The sequence below is a fragment of the Dryobates pubescens genome, chromosome 13 (assembly GCF_014839835.1).
Source record: "Dryobates pubescens isolate bDryPub1 chromosome 13, bDryPub1.pri, whole genome shotgun sequence".
Classification (NCBI taxonomy): domain Eukaryota; kingdom Metazoa; phylum Chordata; class Aves; order Piciformes; family Picidae; genus Dryobates; species Dryobates pubescens.
Window position 1 is genome coordinate 11,348,066 of NC_071624.1, and position 19,435 is coordinate 11,367,500.

At 57.4% G+C, this 19,435-nt stretch overlaps 3 protein-coding genes across 3 annotated transcripts in view; all 3 read left to right on the forward strand.

The window, feature by feature from the left end:
• DIS3L2 (DIS3 like 3'-5' exoribonuclease 2) overlaps positions 1–10,530 on the forward strand; it is a 198,286-nt gene extending 187,756 nt beyond the window's left edge. The window contains exons 16-21 of the mRNA XM_054166737.1: positions 1,098–1,184; positions 5,609–5,756; positions 6,015–6,145; positions 6,376–6,480; positions 7,193–7,294; positions 9,983–10,530. Coding sequence (XP_054022712.1) covers positions 1,098–1,184; positions 5,609–5,756; positions 6,015–6,145; positions 6,376–6,480; positions 7,193–7,294; positions 9,983–10,081 — 672 coding nt within the window. The 3' untranslated portion in view covers positions 10,082–10,530. The remainder of the gene's footprint in view (positions 1–1,097; positions 1,185–5,608; positions 5,757–6,014; positions 6,146–6,375; positions 6,481–7,192; positions 7,295–9,982) is intronic.
• A 2,003-nt stretch (positions 10,531–12,533) lies between these two features.
• Positions 12,534–15,193, forward strand: LOC104303012 (intestinal-type alkaline phosphatase; the record flags this gene model as incomplete). Its single annotated transcript, XM_054166575.1, is given in 10 exon segments — positions 12,534–12,684; positions 12,875–13,013; positions 13,015–13,238; positions 13,344–13,516; positions 13,590–13,724; positions 13,803–13,869; positions 13,989–14,127; positions 14,216–14,424; positions 14,567–14,683; positions 14,907–15,193. Coding segments are annotated over 10 exon segments (1,641 nt in total), but the record flags the coding sequence as incomplete, so codon positions are not given.
• A 532-nt stretch (positions 15,194–15,725) lies between these two features.
• Positions 15,726–19,308, forward strand: LOC104302954 (intestinal-type alkaline phosphatase). Its single transcript, XM_009903512.2, has 11 exons — positions 15,726–16,003; positions 16,559–16,675; positions 16,790–16,905; positions 17,153–17,327; positions 17,472–17,644; positions 17,731–17,865; positions 17,956–18,028; positions 18,114–18,246; positions 18,350–18,543; positions 18,673–18,783; positions 18,869–19,308. Exons 1-11 carry the CDS (start codon positions 15,742–15,744, stop codon positions 19,129–19,131), a joined length of 1,752 nt encoding a protein of 583 aa, XP_009901814.2. The 5' UTR covers positions 15,726–15,741; the 3' UTR covers positions 19,132–19,308.
• Positions 19,309–19,435: the final 127 nt, after the last annotated feature.

The window sequence follows — 19,435 nt, forward strand, 5'->3', positions numbered from 1 at the left end:
GTGTGTGGTTTATTCCCTGCCCCCCTCTGCCTAGGAAGAGTTTGCAACTATCCCATGCCAAAACAGAACACCTCCTTTCCTCGCTCTTGACTGTACCAGGGCTGGTCAAGTATGGCCTAGCCTGTCCCGTTCAGCCATGTTGTACACAGAGCTTAAAGCAGGGCAGAGGGGACCTTGCAAGTGACCCCGGCACAAGTGACCTTCTCTGCAATGAGAAGCACTTACTGGGACACCCAGATGTCCTTACTCGGCCTTCTCTTGGCAGGTCCTGGGCAGAGCATTTGCACATAGAAAAGTAGCTTTTCGATGAGGTGTTTCTGTATGGGCTGCTGAAGGTCTCAGGGAGGGCAGGGTGGGGAGCAGGGTGCCTGGGAAGGACTGGAGAGCAGTGCTGGGAAAGGTCAGACATAGCCAGCACAGGAGGTATCTGACCGATCCTCTGCTGAGCGTGTCCTGAGGCTGAACTCCAGCTGAACAGCAGAGCACAGGTTCCAGGGTTTTCTTTACTTGCAGCAACTGGACTGTGGCTAATCCTCTGTTAATCCCATCCCTGCTGGCCTCCTGCACACCCCTCTGTCAGCTGGGACTGCTCTCCCTGCTTGCTGGCTGCACTGAGGCTAAGTCAGCAGACACAGGGCTGCGCACTCAGCTCCTCTACTGCACTTTGAACCCTCCAGCCCTTCCTTGCTGCTAGCCCCAGGCAGTAATCTCCTGTATCAATGTCTCCCCAAAGTCCCATTAGTCCGTGCACCAAAGCTCTCAAAAGCTGGGTGGGAGTCAGGCACAGGTTAGGAGGGGTCTGTGAGCACTCTCACAGTCTGGGCATCGAGCTAGGGATCTTTGTGCCCTGAGTGCTCCCTGTCCTGACCCTGAGAGATAGGTCAGTGCTCAGAAGGACTCTGTGTGTAGTCCTGTTGGAGCTGCTGGGGCCATAGCAAAGCCCAGTTTCATGTGCACTTCTTGGTTTGTGAGAGGATTTGCAGGAAAAGGAGGAATATGGTTTGGATGAGCTGCTGTTTTCCCCAGGAGGGTCTGCCTGGGTCCCCCTACTGCTACAGTCTGCCAACACTGAATGCTGTCTCTCTTTTCTCCTCCAGAAAAGTTTAAATGAAACATTTGGTGCTGACAAATACTCAGAAGCCAGGAAAGAAGTGCTGACCAACATGTTCTCCAGACCCATGCAGGTGAGAACAGCACTGGGCTGTCAGACACATCTGGCTGTGTCTGTCTGCTGTGTCTCCATCTTCTGCCCTCGCTCCTTCTGGTTTTTACATATAGGAAGAGTGAATGGACCCAGAGCATGGTGCTGTGGGTCTGCCAGCAGCTACCCCCAGTGCCTCCAGCCCCATGCATCTGGCAGTGGGCATATCTTCTGGGCAACAGAGCTTCACTGGCTAGCAGGGGCAGGCTGAGTCTTTCCTTGCCCCTTGTAGCATTCCTGTTAATACTAATCAGGGTGTTCCACCCTTGAAGCTGCATGTGGGATGTTAGCAGACTCACAAGGACACAGCCTGTTCTGTGAAGAGCTGGTAGCGAGCTCCATGGTTCATGTGTGTGCCATTTCTTCACATCCTGGTATCCCACCTGGTCCAAAAAAAATGGAATCAAGACTGGAGATGATGCAGGGGTGTGGAACTGGCCATAAACATGATCTAGTACCTAGACACAAGCTCATAGAAGCAGGGAGGCTCTTAGAAACCCTTTGGTCTCCTTCCAGACCAAGAGATCTTCTGTGATGGTCTCTGCAATGTGCTGGTCACACTGACTGTCATGTTTGGAGATTCTGTAGCTCAGGACACTTATCCAGGTACTTAGCACCATCATTTTTTTTTGAAGCATCTGCCTTTCTGCTTTTGCAGCTGGGCACAGCACAGCCTCTTCTGAGGGAAGTCCCTACCCCACAGGGAGAGGGGGCACATTCCTGAACCGGCCTCTCTGCTGTGGCCTGCTTATCGCTGCAGGAATGAATCATCTTCCCAACATCACTCATTTGATTGTCATTCTTCTAATTAGCTTATTTGCTCCATTTACTCATTAGCAGTTGCCTGAAGTCCTGCTGTACTTCTGTGACTTAATGCTTGCTTGAAAGTAGGACTGGGGACTGAAGCCTTTTAGTAAATCACCTCCTCATCTGTGGCTCCAGCTCAGGAGAGCTGCTGTGTAACGTGCAGGGAGTGTCCCAGATCCCATGTTCTGCTTTTGCCTTGTCCTGGTCTCTTCTGACACATTTTCCTTTTCTGGTGGAAGATGCACTGGTGACATGAATTCCTTGGCATCCCTCCCTGGTCCTGCTGACTGTGGCACAAGCCTGGGCTTTGCCAGCAGCAGCATGTGGAGCAAGCCTGGCTGCTGGCCAGGAGGGATGTGCAAGGAGAAGGCAACTCAGTTTTGAAGTGGTACCAAGGAGATGGCTTTTGGGGACCTACTGACTTCTGAGATTTTCCTTCTGTGGTTTCATGAGGCTGATGTTGGGTGTGCTTTGAGATACCTCCCAGTGGCTTGTGTTAAGATTCAGCCCTGTGAACACAGAGTAGATCTGTATGTTAAAGAGGCATCAAGATTTGGGGGATGAAGTCTTTTGCTGAATAGACACCACACAGAGAACTTGGAGAAGAAGAAAGAGGAACTTTCAAAGAATATCCTTCCTGAAATGATTTTGGCAGGAACTAGGCTCATTTCATCATCAGAAGACCAAGGTGTGCTGTGCAATCCACTTGTGCCTGGCAGACCTACTGTCTGGCACTGTCCTATAATGGGCATAACTCAGCTTACAGCTGAGCCTGTGAGCCCTGCAGAGCAGCCTGTGTCTGGATGGTGAGCAGCATTCCCGTCTGCCAGCACTCCCCAGAAGGATGGTGCTGCTACCTGTGATGGGCAGCCTTCAGTATTGGAAGTGGTGCATGAGCCAGAAGCAGCAGCAGTCTGTCTCGATCCTGGGGTGAGCTTGTGCAGCTGGCCATTTGCTGAACTGTGGCTCAGTTTGTAAATGGAGTTTCAGATTTGCTGAGGTGAGCAGATGCTTCTGACCCATCTTTAGGGCTGCTTTCCAGTCTGACTCAGGATGTGCTTGCAGTGGTGGATCTGTATGACCTCCAGTCTGTAAGGGAGGACCACAGCACTGCAGGAGCCAGAGACATTGATGTTGTTCTCTGTGATCTCAGGTTCCTGACCTCACTCCCTGCATGGTGTACTCACAGCTCCCCAAAGCCCTACGTGCAGAGGATGGGTAGCTTAAAGCTGTGTCGGTGTCCCTTAGAAAGGGCAGGCAGCTATCAGGTGGAAGGAGCCTGCCCTGGCAGGAGGACTCTTCACTGTCTGCCACCACTGTTAGCATAAATGGAAGAATCAGCCCCATCCTGCTCATGTCCCTGGTTGTTGTGGTCCTTCATGGGGGAGGGCAGATCTGAGTCTTGACAGCTGTGGAGCACAGCCACACAGGGGCCCACGCTGGTGTCCAGGGCTGAGCTGCTGCTCTGACAGATGGCATGGTGAGACCGTCTGGTCAGGGTGCTGAGGAGTCACCTCAGCTCCCAGTGATAAAGCTGGTGCAAAGGGACAAGGCTGCAATTCAGTGAGCCAAAACAAGCTGCCTACTGGTTTAACCTATGGTCACACCAAGCCTGTGCCTTCCATCTTTGCTGCATGCTGGTGGTCAAGACATCAGCTGCTAGGAGCAGGAGGGAGGTAGGAAGCAACTGGTAATGTATGTGTCTGGGGGAGTGCCTGGATCACTGTGCCAGGAGCCTTGTAACAGCTGAAGGAGCAGTGATGTACCATTTTTCAGGGGCTCAGTCACTCGGGGATTCAATCTGTCCATGAGAGTAAAGCTGCCTCTGGTTGACTGGGGCTGATTTATTTCCAGGCTCCTTGCAGTTCTCTGGGGATTGTGGCAAACCCTGAGGATCTGAGACCACTTGCAAGTCAAAGCTGTTAATGAGAAAGCATCTGCTTTATACCAGGCTGATGTCCCTGGGTAGCACTCTCATGGTGCTGAGGAAGAGTATCAGATATGTGTTGGACTGGGCTCCATGCAGTGTGTAACCTTACCACAGCCCAGAGGAGTAGCTTTGCTATGCTGCCCAAGCTGCTGCCAACCTCAGTGAGGGTCAGAGGCTGCCAAAAGGTGTCAAAAATGGTGCTGGACCCAGCAGTGGCTGGGTTTGGCCAACACATCCATCAGGAAGAAGTGCCCCAGACAACAAGAAGCAGCATGCAACCTTCAGCATCTTCTCTAACTGGAAACAAGGCAGGGGTTGCCCTACACTGCTGGGCTTAGGGAATTGGAACAGGGAAGAAGGTCCCAGTGGCTTCCACGTAGATGGGATTTTGACCTGTGCTCTGCTCTCTACCTACCTGGCATTGCAAGGACCTTCCTCCCTTCTGCCCAGGAGCCTGGCATGAGTGCCCATAAACGCCCTGTGTAATCTCATGCTGTCTGTTTGCACAAGGGCACTTATCTCCCGCAGCAGCCTCCAGCACTCAGCGTGTCTCCCTGCCCGGCCACGCAGAGCCTCGTTCGGAGGGAGCTGAGCTAATTGAGTGGAGACTGTACTTCATGGAGTCCATCAGAAACAATTTAATGCTGGGTTGTGGAAATTGGCAGCTACCACAGCTCCTATCCCAGCTCTTGGGTCTCATAATAAGGCCAGGACTGATGCTGCTTTTTTTAACCTCCTGTATTTACTTGCCCGGATCAGTGTGTTGCTGCTCAGCAGGCGCTGGCTGTGCTGCTGTGCTGGAGAGCAGAGGATGCAGCTGCCCAAACCGTGGATCCCAGGCCGGCTCTGTAACCAGAGCTGGCTACTCCTGTTTTCTTTAAGTCACTTGCTCCTATTTTCAAACGGGTTCACTCCATCGCCACTGTGCCGTGACCCTGCCACAACCCCCCTGACCCGTGCAGCCTCCCCTCCCCATCCTGTTGTTTTCCAGTCCCCGAGGGCTGGTGTTTCACTGATGTGAAAAACGCTGCAGTGTGGATAACAGGGGCAGAAGTTCTGGCTGAAGAGGCTGCTGAGTGGGGTGGTGCCACTGCAGCCCCAGCGCTGGCTTGGGCAGCCCAGCCGCTCGGCTTCCCAGCTGTTGTCATGGGCTGGAGCAGCAGGGATCACTGTGGGGCTGTCTGCTCAGTGAATGGAGGAACCCCTAGTGCTCTTCATTTAAACATAATGGGTGTGCAGAACCTGCAGCCCAACTCAGAACCAAGGAGACTGGCATAGGAGCTGGTTTGCAAGACCCCTCGTTGAGAGAGCATCTGTGGAGGGGCATAGGACAGGCTGGACTCTTCCTTGGAAGATGAGAGGATAGTGAATGAGCCCCAGGGCCTGACCAGAAGACTCCTTAAACCCCTGTGGGATGTGGAAATTGATTCAATCTGTGGGGCCAGGCAGGGTCAGCTGGCAGTCAGCAGCTCTTTGCAGTGGCTTTGCCCTCTTTGCTCTGTGCTCAGTTCCTGCAGTGCCCACCTCACCCCTGCACAGCCTGAACTAGGCAGCAGGTGAAGGACCATCAGCTACTGGACTCTGTCTTGCAGACTCTGTGACCTTGCAGACATGCAGGGTCCTGCCACCATCGCTGCTCACACCCTTCCCTTGCTTCTCCCCGCTTCCAGATGGCTCTCTACTTCTGCACTGGTGTCCTGGAGGACGAGACTCTGTTCCGCCACTACGCCCTGAACGTGCCCTTCTACACGCACTTCACCTCGCCCATCCGCCGCTACGCCGACCTCGTCGTGCACCGGCTCCTCTCCGCCTCGCTCGGTGGGTGCTGCAGAGCAGCTCTGGGTGCTGCCAGGGTAGAGGGTGGCTGTGCCCAGCATAGACAGGGCTCCTGGGATCCGGCCCTGCCTGCCGCAAGTGCTGGGTGCTTGGAGTTGGTGTCCTACGGGGCAGCTCCCTGCTGTGTGGGTGCCCTCAAGTAACAGGGACACAGAGGTGAGCTGAGCGTGGGTGTGAGGTACCATGGCTGTGGAGCAGGTGGGAGCATGGGCATATCACTGTCACCTCTCCCCTTCCCAGGTGCTAGCTCCCCCATCAAGATGAAGAAAGAGGCCATCCAGAAACAGGCAGATCACTGCAACGACCGGAAGATGGCTTCCAAGAGAGTGCAGGAGCTCAGTGCTGACCTCTTCTTTGCCATCTTTGTCAGGGTAAGAGCCAAGGCATCCCCCAAGGCATCTCTGGATTTCTGCATGAACACTCAGCCTGGATGCCACTGGGCAGGGGGCTGTGTGGCTGCCCAGCTGGCCTTGGGGAAGGCAAACAGTGAGGGGATGCACTGAGCAACCACCAGAACTTCAGGACCTGGAGATAATGGCACTACCCTTGGGGGCAGCTGGATGGGGGATGCCAGTGTAGTGACAGCCTCGTCTCTTGGCAGGAGTGTGGTCCTCTGGAGTCAGAGGCCATGGTGATGGGTGTCCTGAATGAGGCCTTTGATGTCCTGGTGCTGAAGTTTGGAGTCCAGAAGCGCATCTACTGCAATGTAAGTATTTCACCAGCATAAGATAGTGCCAACACTGCCTCACCAAAGAGGACTGCAGCAGCCTGGCATCATTAGAGTCAGTGGCTGTCCTGGTGTCCTTCTATGCCAGCCCTGTAGCTGACAGCTGCACTTGAGCTGAGCTAGCTGGAGGAGAGGAAGCTTTCATGGAGTTTCCCCTCCATGCCCTGGCCCCAGGCAGGCCCAAGGGGCTGGGTGGGTCTAAAGGAGCCCAGTCTCTTGAGAACTGTATCTCCTTGTTGTGTGCTGGGGGTGATCTAATCTAGGTAAAAGGGAATGAAGACAGATTCAGCAGGACAAAGATCAGCACAGAGCTGAAGCAAGGAGGGGGAGCAAGGCTGGTTTTCATTTTGTTTAACCATACAGTATATCTGGGGCTGTGACAGCAGCACTGTGGGCCAGCACCTGTAGTTAGTGACAGCATCTTCTCTCAATAACCTGGTTATATGGCCAGCAATGGCACCTTTAAATAGGACACAGGGCGTGATAGATGGGCTGCTGGTGCACCGCAGCAGCCCCTGATTTACGTGCCAGGCGCAGGCTCGCAGGCTGCTGCGTCCCAGTTGTTAAAGACCTGCAGAGGCAGCATGCCAGGCAAAAGCAGCACCATCCACTGGCAGAGCAGAGGGGAAAGGCTTGAGATGGGAACATTGTCAGGGCTGGGGGCTGTTCCCACCACTCTCCCTCCCTGTAGGCACTGCCCTTGTTGGGCTTCCACTTCCGCAAGGTGGGGAGGAAGCCAGAGCTGACGCTCATGTGGGAGCCAGAGGAGCTGGAGCAGGAATCTGTGCCCCAGGTAAGACCCCCCAGCACAGGACAGGCTCACACACCACGGGGCTGGTGTGGAATCTGTGTGCAACATATGGATCCCACGATCTCTGCATGGGCGAGTCTGGGAAGCAGGACTGCTTTGCAGGCTGTCAAGCCCTGCTTTCCCTTTGCGTTCCCTCCCCAGAGAGCTTGAACTCAGCCATCCAGTCCTGCCCCATTCCATCACTGCCCCCACACCTGACCCCTCCATGGACTTCAGACTCTGCCCTGCCTGCTGTGTGCCTTGCCTCCCAATTCAGTTTCCTCTAGGAATTGAATTAGCAGGCTGTTTACTTCCTTCTTCCAGATCATTAATTAAGATGTTAAGAAAGATCAGGCCTAAGGCAGCAACTGTCTAGGCCCTCCCCTATCTTGGCGTCCCTTGCCCCCTCACTGACAAGGCCTTTTCTTAAGGTTGCCATCCCTGTGATAAGGTTGAGACCCAATTAGGAGGAGTTTTTAAAGTCAGACTTCCTGAGATGCAATGTCAAATGGTTTAACAGCTTCTGAAAATCTCTCTCTTGTGTCCCTGTCATCTATTAACTTGGTAACTCAATCAAAGGGAGCAATCACATTTGTCTGGCTTGATGAAGTGGTGCTTCTTTGCCAGCTTTTGTCTGGCATCACTATCAAGTCACAGCTGTGTTAACTGCACTGATCCCTGCCTGCTGCCCGGGTGGGGACAGGAGGCCTCAAACTCTCCCTGCACCAATCCAGGGACTCCTCTCTTGAACCCACTTCCAACAAGCCCAGCACAACCCTTCCTTGTCCATCTAGGGCTGGATGAAAAAGGCCCTCCCAGCTGCCGTGATGTATGTCCTGGGGAGTCCTTTCCTTCTCAGGGGAGGGGTGGTCAGAGCTAGCTGAACTTCCCAGATGCTGTAGGTGTTTCTGTAGGGCCTCCTCCCCTTTGGAGCTGAGCTTTCCTTTCTCATCTTGGCTTAGAGAAGTCCCCTGGAAGCAGCCCAAAGTGGCCTCAATTCCTTCCTTCCTACAGGAGCAGGTGTCACTTACACCCTAGCAGGGACCCGCTTGAAAAGTGATGCCCCAGCACGAGCAGGCCCCATTTTGGTTAAGCAAACACTTGGCAGTAGAGGAAATTCCTCCATGAACTTTCCACACCTCCTAAGAAAACATCAGAGCCCTCCCCTGAGAGCAGGCTCAGAGCTGTCCTCTGAACCAGCAGAACCAGCCCTGGGATGAGCCAGATCTCCAGGAGCAATGCTGAACCATGGGAGATGTCACCCAGACACTTGGTGGCACCCAGCACAACCAGCTCCTGGCCCCATCGCTTGGCCTCAGTTTGGCTCAGCTTGGCCAGACAAAGGGACTAGCTGTGTGTGTGAAGCTGTGCAGGAGTCTGGGCTGGCTGTTCCTGCCATGGAGGGGAAGTGTTGCCCCTGTCTCTCTCTGAGCAGCAGAAGATGGCCAAGCCCTCAGTGTGCAATACACAGGGGTTGAGTATCACAGTATCACCAAGGTTGGAAGAGATCTAAGACTTGGGGAATTTGATGTGAACTTGTGCTGTTCCCTGGGGGTTCAGCAAAGAGATGAGGCAGGATTGCAAGGGAGAGCTCCAGTAACCCCGGTCTGATTCCCTCAGATGTGAGGGGCTGCCCTATGGCCGCCCCTCCCGCCCCCCATGCTTGTGCCAGCTGGGGCAGGCATGGGGCTGGCGCAAGGTAGCCGGTGGCTATCTGGGCAGCAAAAGGATTTCCCTGTGGTTTGCTCCTTGCTGGGCACTTTGTGTTTAAATCTCGGTGAGATTTTACTGCTCTGAATGATGAATCTGGAGCGGCCTGCACTGGATGAGCTGGGAAGGGTTTGACAAGGTTATGCCAATGGCTCTGTGCCCACCTCTCCTGCAGGCCAGCCCGGAGCAGATGGCCTCATCCAGCCCTGACACAGCGCAGGATTTGGGGATGGGCTGCAGCAAACAAAGTCCCCAAATGCCTGGCCGTGGCCCCAGGGCAGCCTCTTTCCCAGTGTCCCAAGCAGCCCCCAGCCCATTAACTGTGCCTCATGGACAGACCTGATCAATGCTTTATGCCTCTAATCCACACAATTGCTTGAAGAGATGGAGTCAGAGGTGGCAACGGGCAGCAGCACGTTCCTGAACAGGACAGATTGATTTTCTGAGGTCTTTATTCCCTTGTGTCTCTCTCATCCATCATGCTCCCTTCCCAGGCCTCCTCTCACTGTGCAGGCACGGGGGAGTCTTTCCCTCCTTGCAGGATGCTGAGAAGATGCTCAGCATCATGTGGAAAACCCTTCTCACTGCTGCTCACTGCTGGCACTTGGCCAGGTTTTTTCATTAAGAGATGCTATGCATTCTCTGACTGGAGAAGGGAGACGTGGGCAGTCTTCAGGGGAGGTTGGGACCCAAAGCTGAGGGCACAGTCACCCATGTGTCTTCCCAGACCATGCTGAGAGCAAGACTGGAGCCTGATCAGGCTGGAATAAATGAGGTTGTTTTAGGAGGCTCCTTTTAGTCAGTTTGGGTTCCCAGGCTGGCTTCATGCTGCCCTTGAAGGTGCTGTATCCTGCCCCGTTCCCCAGCTCCTCATGGGTGCTGCAGTAGAGGCAGAAAAAGCCAGTGCAGCTCCAAGCAAATCCCAGTGTGATGCCACCTGAAAAACCTTCTCCTCTTTTGTCTTGCTCTCCCTTGCTGAAGGTGATCACCATTTTCACGCTGGTGGAGGTCGTGCTGACGTCGGATGGGGTCCCGCTCAAGTACAGTGCCCTGCTCAAGAGACCAAGCTCGGCCAAGTGAGCGCCCCGGGCTGTGTGTGCTCCCCACTGCCAACACTTGCTCACCTCCCAGGCCCCTCACCAGCACCTGCCAAGGACAAAAGACCCACAAGGAGTTCAGGGGTTTGAGTTTTAAAACCAATGCTGTTTTATTTCTCTTTTTGATTTTAACTCCACCTGGGAGTGGGGCTCCGGACTTGGGCCTGCCTCAGGCAGAGTATTTCTACTCTTGGATATTTTTAGCTTGATGCTTGCCTTTTTTTTCCCTTTCTTTTGTTTTTTTTTTCTCCCCTCTTAAGGCAGCAGTGCTGATCTCCAGCACTTGGGTGCCCATGGTGAGGGCCAAATGGGGACACATGTCCCCAGCAGTGGAGAGGGGCTGGCTCCACCACCCCAGGTGGGATGTGGGGGGGCCGTGGGGCCGTGCAGGAGGGTTTCTTACAGGGTTGTGTGTCATGTAATAAAAGCTGAGTCAGCAGCTGTGGAGGAGGCTCACAGAAGTTTTATTAGTTTTATTTTGTCTCTTCTATGTTGCCCTGGCTGGGAATCCCAGTAATAATTCATCTCCAGGCAGCCTCATGCCCTGCTCTGCTTCTCATTACCTGGATGTTGTGAAGCTGAAATGGCCTCAATGCCTCTCCCAGCCCCAGAACACGCTCGGCCCAAGGGTGTGGGGGATCTGACGAACTGGGTGGACTTGTGCTCCTGGCTCCTGCTCTGGCAGTTAATCCCTCAGTCTGAGCCTTCACCAGGAGTCACCAGGTGTCACTTCCAGCCCCTCACACCCTCCAGTCTAATCCCACTCAGAGATTCTGCAGCACCATGTCCTTGCTTCTCCCTGCCTCCCAAGAGAGCGTCCAGCCCCCCTGCAGTCTCCATGTGCTCCCCTTCTCCATGTGCCCCACCCACACTATGCAAGATATCTTCAGGGGCTTGGGCTGCTCCAGCAGTGGGGCCAGGCAGGCACAAGTGGTGGCTGATGGAGGGATGGACATCTGGTGAAAAGGAGTGGATCCATTGTGCCAAGGAATGAGAGGGCTCTGCTTCACTTTGCCTCATCAGTGGTGACATATAGTGCCCTGGTATGGACATGTCTGCCCTTTGCAGGAGCCAGGACCTGGGCAAACCCAGGCTACCCAGCTCAGGATGGGGGATTGGGACCTTTGCTGGGTCAGGGCCAGGGACGACACGTTCCTCAGGAGCTGGCAAGCTGTGAAAGCTGTCCAGGGTTACCTGCAGTCTCCAGGGGTTGTGCTGCTGGTAGTGTCCTTCCAGATGGCCTGGTGCAACTATGTGTGGACATCATCTGTGGACATGGGAGCAGCTGAGAGCAGGCTGGCCTGCAGCAGGTACCTCAGTATGCAGGTGTGCTAGCATGGGCACCAACTGAGGCACCCACGTGCTGACTGTGCCCCATGGCATAGGGGACCTGAGGACACTGACGCCAAGGGCACGATGTCCTCCCTCTGCCCCTCGGCCCTGTATCCCCCTCCTCAGGTTTGTCTCAGGGGAAACAAGGCCGATCCAGCCAGGCACAGCCCAGCTTGTCTGCAAGAACAGCACTTTGCCCTGGGCCGTCCCTGCTGCTCCCCAGTGTCCTGCAGACGGCCGTCCCCATCAGCTGGGGGCCACCAGGTGCCCTGGTCCACAGGGATGGGCTGGAGGTCATCCCTCACTGGTGGGGGAAGGGATGGCCCCAGGCGGGGCCGGGGGCGCTGGGCGGGCTCTGGGCAGGGCTGGGAGATAGTCGCTGAATGTTATCAGCCCATCCGCTCACCCGCGGCGGGGCTCAGCCCTCCAACCGGACAGGGAAGGGCCATAAAGAGCTCTCCCCCGCCCCGGGCAGAGGCGACATTCAAGCAGGAGTCAGGGTGGGCAGCATGGGGTGGCCGTTCTCCCCTGGAACCTGCCTTCTCTTCTGTGTCCTCACCCAGTTTGCTGCTGCAGCCTCAGGTGACAGGGGACATGTGGGACAGGGTGGGTAGAAGCCCTTGGTGGGGGGTGCTGGGACTGGTGCCACTTCTCTAGGGGTCTCTAGGAATCCTGCTACCTCCTCATGGGATATGAGCAACGGCAAACCCTCCCGGCCACTTCAGGGTGGTTTGAGACCCCAGCCTTTAAATGGGTTTGTCTTGTGTGTCGTCGTGTCCGTCCCCCACCCCCCCCCCCCCCAAAAAGCAGGTCCCGACCCCACCCCCCTCCGACCCACTTCCCCCTCATCCTCTGGGAGTGGCTTTTGGATCAGGCAGCACCCCAGGCACCTCATCCCCTCTGCCGGGAGGCACGGGGAGCTTCCTGCCAAACTGTGCCTCAGTTTCCCCCTCTGCAGATGGGATCTGGGCTGTGCTGGGGTTGTCAAAGACCAGGCTGACCTCCGTGGAGGAGGCTCAGAGCAGCTAAATTTGCCTTGAGTGGAGATGACCACGCTAGTCCCAGGGATAGTTGCCCCTTGGGATCCTCATGGTGCCCAGTGACGCTACACTCCCCCAGCCCTGCTTTCCCCTCCAGATGCTGAGAAGACCCCTGGCTACTGGAACAAGGGGGCCAGAAGGAGGCTAGAGCTGGCCCTGGCATTGCAGCCAGCAGCACGGAGGGCCAAAAACATCATCCTCTTCATGGGTGACGGTGAGTGTCTGGAGTCCCAGCCAGCCCCTGCAGCTCCGTGGCTCAGCTACAGCCAGGGCACGTGGCTGATGAGAAGACACAGATAGTGTAGGTCCTTCCCTTCCTGGCTGGCCCCTGGCAATGCCTGGGGAGGGCAGGACTGTCCCTGGCCCCAGCCCCTTGCCACTCCGTGGCTCTGCCATACCCACAGGAATGGGGCTGTCCACCATATCAGCAGCTCGGATCTACAAGGGGCAGCTGGCTGGAGGCTCCGGCGAGGAGAGTGTCTTGGCCATGGAGACCTTTCCCCACATGGCCCTGGCCAAGGTGAGTGGGGCAGAGGCAGGGGGTGGCCCTGCTGCCCCTGCCCAGAAACCCACTGGCCCCTGCTTGCTTCCAGACCTACACCATTGACCGGCAAGTACCTGACAGTGCTGGTACAGGCACAGCCTACCTGTGCGGGGTGAAGTCTAACGCCAAGACACTGGGGCTGAGTGGGGCAGCTGTCTATGGCAAATGCCACACCACGTTTGGCAACGAGGTGGACTCCATCCTGCACCGGGCCAGGCTGGCAGGTATGGGGCAGCAGGAATCTCTGTCAGAGAGCCTGGCATGGCACATCCATCCCATGCTACGTAGGGGCTGGACAGGCTGCCTGTAAACCCTTGCCTACACTGCAGGCAAGTCTGTGGGCATCGTGACAACCACACGGGTGCAGCACGCGTCCCCCGGGGCAGCCTATGCCCACTCGGCCAGCCGGACCTGGTACGCTGATGCCAACATGCCCAGGGAGGCGCTGCGGGATGGCTGCAAGGACATTGCCTACCAGCTGGTGCACAACACAGACATCAATGTGAGCTGGGGAGCAGGTGTGGGAAGGAGGGGACACTGGGAAGGTTGGGATGGTCTGCTGAGCTCCCCAGCAGGTGATCCTGGGCGGCGGGCGGATGTACATGACCCCCAAGTGGACCCCAGACCCCGAGTACCCGGAAGACTCCGCTCAGAACGGCACCAGGAAGGATGGTCTTGACTTGATTGCCAAATGGCTGAGTGGCAAGCAGGTACCACACCAGGCAAAAGGGATGTAACTGCGGGCATGTGGCACGTGCCTGTGGCACTGGCTCTGTTCTTGCTGGCAGGATGCCCGCTATGTCTGGGACAAGAAGGGCCTGGATGCTGTTGATGACTCTGTGAGCCACCTGATGGGTAAGAGCATCACTGCCTGCACCACCAGTAATGCTGCCTTCTCCTCCTCCCTGCTCTGGGGGTGCTGACAGGGGATTGAAGTAGTGCTGGCACAGACTTCCCATGCCCTGCTCCTCCAGGCCTCTTTGAGCCCAAGGACATGAAGTATGAGCTGAACCGCGACACCTCCACGGACCCCTCCATCGTGGAGATGACGGAAAAGGCCATCCGCATCCTGCGCAGGAACCCCAAAGGCTTCTTCCTCTTTGTGGAAGATGAGTAGCCCTAGGCAGGCAGCATGGCTTGGGCTGGGCTGCAGGTCCTGGAAGCAGGTGGGCATTGCAGAAGACCAGGGAGAAAGTGACAGCCACATTCCTTGTGCAGGTGGCAGGATCGACCATGGCCATCACAGCGGCCAGGCCAAGCAGGCGCTGATGGAGACTGTCATGCTGGACCGTGCGGTGGCACGGGCGGGCGAGCTCACCTCCCCCTCCGACACCTTGACTGTGGTCACAGCTGATCACTCCCACGTCTTCACCTTTGGGGGCAACACACTGCGTGGCACCTCCATCTTTGGTGGGTCTCAGGGAGGGGCAGTGTGCCTGCCTGTTCCCTCCTCCCCATTTTGCTCCCACCAAAGGCCAAGCTGGCCAGGGTGGGGAGCTGGGGAGGGGGAACTGGCCAGGATGAGGAGTGACAATGTCTTCCCCTGTGCCAGGGCTGGCCCCCAAGAAAGCTAAGGACAAGCGAGCCTACACCAGCATACTCTATGGCAATGGGCCTGGCTACAGCATCCGCAATGGGGGCCGCCCAGCCGCCAGCCTCCCTGCCGCGGGTAGGAATCTGCTGGGGATGAGGTGGGGCACAGGGTCCCTGGGGGCAGCACCCCAGGGGCACAGCCACTGGGGCTGTATGGGGGTCCCAGTGCTACCATGTGGCTCGGGAGTCTCTTGGGCAGAAATCCCCCTGACGCCAGGGTGATGATAGCTGCCCCCCATCTCTGAGATGAGTAGGGCAGCCCACTGGCCCCACACCCATTTCTCCTGCCCCTTCTGCAGAGGACAAGGACTACAGGCAGCAGGCAGCTGTGCCCCTGGAGACGGAGACCCACAGTGGAGAGGATGTGGTGGTGCTGGCCCAGGGGCCCATGGCTCACCTCTTCTACGGGGTGCAGGAGCAGCACTACATCGCCCATGCCATGGCCTATGCTGCCTGCATTGAGCCCTATGATGCTGAGCCTGGGTGTGGGGCAGCCCGCAGGGCCTCTCATGGCACCCAGTGCTCCTCACAGCCCCTTCTCGCCCTCCTGGTCCTCTGCATGGTTGCCCATATGGTAGGCAGCTGAGAGCATCTGGCCAAGCCTCACTTCAACCCAAGCTGCTTGGCCTACCCCAGTGAGGGGGCTCAGCAGCTGGATACACACTGTGGCCAGGACCAAGGGATGCAATAAAGCTCAGGTTATTCTTGTCCATGGTGACTTGGGTTTGCAGCAGTAGTCACCCTTTAAGGTGTCGTCTCATACCTCAGTTTTCCCAGATGGCAGTGCCTCCTAATTTCTCCTGTGACCAGCACTGGAAGCCATGGGGTGAAGGAAGTGATGAAAAGAGGGTGAGGGGAGGCCGTGCCCCATCCCCAGCTTTGACAGGCTGGGCCACAGTACACAAGGACTGGTACCTTCTCAGCAAGGGCTAAGCAAGGAGCAGAGCAGAGAGCAGGGCTGCTCAGTGCATGAGTGGCTCCTGTTGCCTCAGGTCCAATGCTCAGTGCTGTCTGTGGCACCCCAGGTCAGGGAGTGCCCCTGCCTGGCGCTGCAGCACTGTAGCTGGGGCAGGCAATGATGCCCATCCTCTGTTTGCACCCTAGCTCTGTCCATCCTCTAGCAGCAATAAGGTAATGTGCCAAGACTGTGCCAGCAACCCAGCCCCATGGCCTTTGTGCTGGCTTCCTAGGAGACCATCTCGGGCTATCAGAGGTGTGACAAACCCCTCCACACACCCTGCAAGGGCTGATCCCAGTCCAAAGGTTCTCCCCAGGTCTGCTAGAGTTGCAGACACTGCCAGTGACACCAGGCTACCGGATCTCACCATGCATCTCCTGGCACCTTTCACCCTCTGCCTGGTCCTCTGGGCAGAGCTCAGCACTGCTGTTATCCCAGGTGGGGGCAAGGATGGGGACGGGTGCTGGGCTGGCTGCAGTGGGTGCCTGGGGAAGTGGGTCACACAGCAGGGCACCAGCCTGGCTGGCCTCAGGGGAAGTTTAGGGAGAAGAGCCAGGGGCTGCCCAGCTCTGCAAGGGTTTCAGGGGGGTCACTCCTGCTTTTCTGGACTCCTTGAGCTAATTTCCCCTTCTGGGGTCAGGTTCCTGCTTGTTTCTGGGCTGGAAGGGTCTATGGGAATTGCCTGTAGCCTCTACCCCAACCATGGATTTGATTTCATCCCACCTGCCAGAAAACTCCCTATCGTGTCCATTTTTGCTGCCTCCCTCCTTCCCTGTCCCAGGACCCCTGTGCCATGCTGTGGGTGTAAGCCCACATTATCTCCCCCGACTCCAGACAGTACCCTGATCTGTTCAGGCCACGTTAGAGGCGACCCCGGTGTGAGAATGCCCAGGGAGCAAGTACCTGCCAAAGATGTGTGTGCCCCGGGGTGGGAAGTGCCTCAGGGATGCAGGTGCTGGTGAGCTGGAACTGATGGATACTGCCTTGTCCCAGTGGAAGAGGAGGATCCATCCTTCTGGAACAAGCAGGCAGCTGCAGCCATCGAGGCCTCCTTCAATATCCAGCCCAGGATAGGCCAAGCCAAAAACCTCATCCTCTTCCTTGGGGATGGTGAGTCCCACTGGCATCCCCAGTGGAGAGGCTGGCACAGCCAGTGCCCTATGGAGCAGGATGCAGGGGGAGCACCTGGTCCAGAGAGTTACCAAGACACTCTCTTCTTGCCAGGATTTGGCATACCCACCATCACGGCCACTCGCATCCTAAAGGGGCAGGAGCAGGGGAAGCTGGGCCCTGAGACTCCCCTTGCCCTGGATACCTTCCCCTACTTGGCTCTCTCCAAGGTAAATCTCTGCCACACTGGGCACAGGGCCAGGGTGATGCTGGGCATGGAGCCAGAGAGATGCCCACAGGGCTGCTGGCACAGAAGCACCACAGGGATGCATGTATGGGGTGCACAGGGTCCCTGCCCAGCCCTCGCTTGACCTCAGGTGAGCAATGAGCAAAGCAAGGGGCACTGGGTGGAGGGCATCTCGCTGTGTGCCTCTGCCAGCCGTGCCCTCCCCTGAGCCCAGTGCCCATCCTTGGCAGACATACAATGTAGACCGGCAGGTGCCTGACAGCGCGGGGACGGCCACAGCCTACCTCTGCGGGGTGAAGGGCAACTACCGCACGGCAGGAGTGAGCGCCGCTGCCCGCTACGAGCAGTGCAACACCACGGCGGGCAATGAGGTCACCTCGGTGCTGGAGCGAGCCCGCCAAGCTGGTAACCAGGGCCACGGGGCTGGGGGGACCCAGTGAGGACAAGGGGTGGCATGGCAGGGGCTGCCCCACCGTGAGCATCCCAGGGCTTGACGGTGGGGGACCCTGCATCAGCTGTCGTGGGGCCTGACGGGCAGGGGTGCGGCAGGGAAGGCAGTGGGCATTGTGACGACGACACGGGTGCAGCACGCCTCCCCCTCGGGGACCTATGCCCACGTGGTGAACCGCGAGTGGTACTCGGATGCCGACATGTCCAGGAGTGCCCGTGACGAGGGCTGCAAGGACATCGCCTGGCAGCTGGTCCACAACGTCGACATCAACGTGAGCACACATACACATGAGGCAGCGGCAGAGGGAGACCTGCTCCAGGTACCCCACTAATACTGCACCCATCCTGTCCCCTCTAGGTGATCCTGGGAGGTGGTCGAAAATATATGACCCCTAAGGGGACGCCAGACCCCGAGTATCCCAGCTACCCCTCCGAGAACGGGACACGCGAGGATGGCAACAACCTCATCAACAAGTGGCTGGAGGAACGGCCGGTGGGTGATGTGTCAGGGACAGGCCTCTGCCCACTGCCCCCGGCACAGGGCTGGGCACCTGCTGTAACTCCCTCTGGGGTTTGCCTGCAGCACGCTCGCTATGTCTGGAACAAGACAGAGATGCTGGCTGCTGCTGCGGACCCCGACGTGCAGTATTTGATGGGTAACAAATGTCCCATGGACTGGGACCTGACAGCCACTGGAATGCATGCAGGCACTGAGGCTGTCCCCAACACGTCCCCTTCCAGGTCTCTTTGAACCCGCGGACATGAAGTACAGCCTGGAGCGCAACACCACCCTGGACCCGTCACTCACTGAGATGATGGAGGCGGCCATCACCATCTTGAGCAGGAACCCCAACGGCTTCTATCTCTTTGTGGAAGATAAGTCGGGGCTGGTGCCGCCGGGGTGGGTGAGATGGGGGTGGGAGTAAGGGTTGGGAATGCTGCCATTGGTCCCCAGCCCACCATGGGTGCCCATCTGCAGGTGGTAGAATTGACCAAGGCCACCACAGTGGCGAAGCCCACAAGGCACTGACCGAGGCGATAGAGTTTGACCAGGCCATCGAGAGGGCAGGCACCCTGACAGACGAGGCAGAGACCCTCACCGTCATCACAGCCGACCACTCCCACGTCTTCTCCTTCGGTGGCTACACCCTGCGCGGTTCCTCTATCTTCGGTAGGGCTCTGCCTGGCTGCTGAGGGGCGGGCACAACCCTGTGCTGGGTGCTGCCAGCTCTGGCTGCAGCCAGAAGGATGATACAGAGGGTTCTTGGCTGACCGCTCCCCTTGGCTGCCTCCTCCCCAGGTCTGGCCCCCAGCAATGCCACTGACAAGAAGAGATACACATCCATCCTGTACGGGAACGGGCCGGGCTACCCAGGCGCTGACCGGCCCGACGTGGACGAGGAAACAGCCCGTGAGGACACAGAGACCATGACCAGGTGGTGGAACGGGGCTGGGGGCCGTGCCACTCCCCTCACTGCCTTCTCTTCCCTCTCCAGATGGGTACAGCTACAAGCAACATGCAGCTGTGCCACTCGCCTCTGAAACCCACGGTGGGGAGGACGTTGCCATCCTGGCCAAGGGCCCCATGGCCCATCTCTTCCACGGCGTTCAGGAGCAGACCTACATAGCACACGTCATGGCCTACGCCGCCTGCCTCGAGCCCTACACCGCCTGCCGCCAGCGTGACTCTGCCCCTGGCACTCGTGCGACCCCTCTAGCCCTGCTGCTGCCCACCCTCCTCCTGCCCCTCTTCCACTGACCCCATGGCTCAGGGTCATCCCACAGGCACTGCTGGACCCTCGCTGTCCTCCTCCCCACGGCTGTGGCACCCACAGGTGGATGGTGGCTTTTTGGAGCATCCTTGGGCTGGGGCACCAAATCCTGAGTATGAGTGGGCTCTGTGCCACCCACCTGGGATGCTCAAGGTTTAATAGACGTCGAGTGTGAGGGACAGGTGTGTAATCAGGGTGTGGGTGCCCATCCGGTGCAGGCAGGGCTGGGGGTGCTGCCCACTGCTGCCCATCCCATGGCCACTTGCACCTGCCTGGCATGTCCAGTGCTTT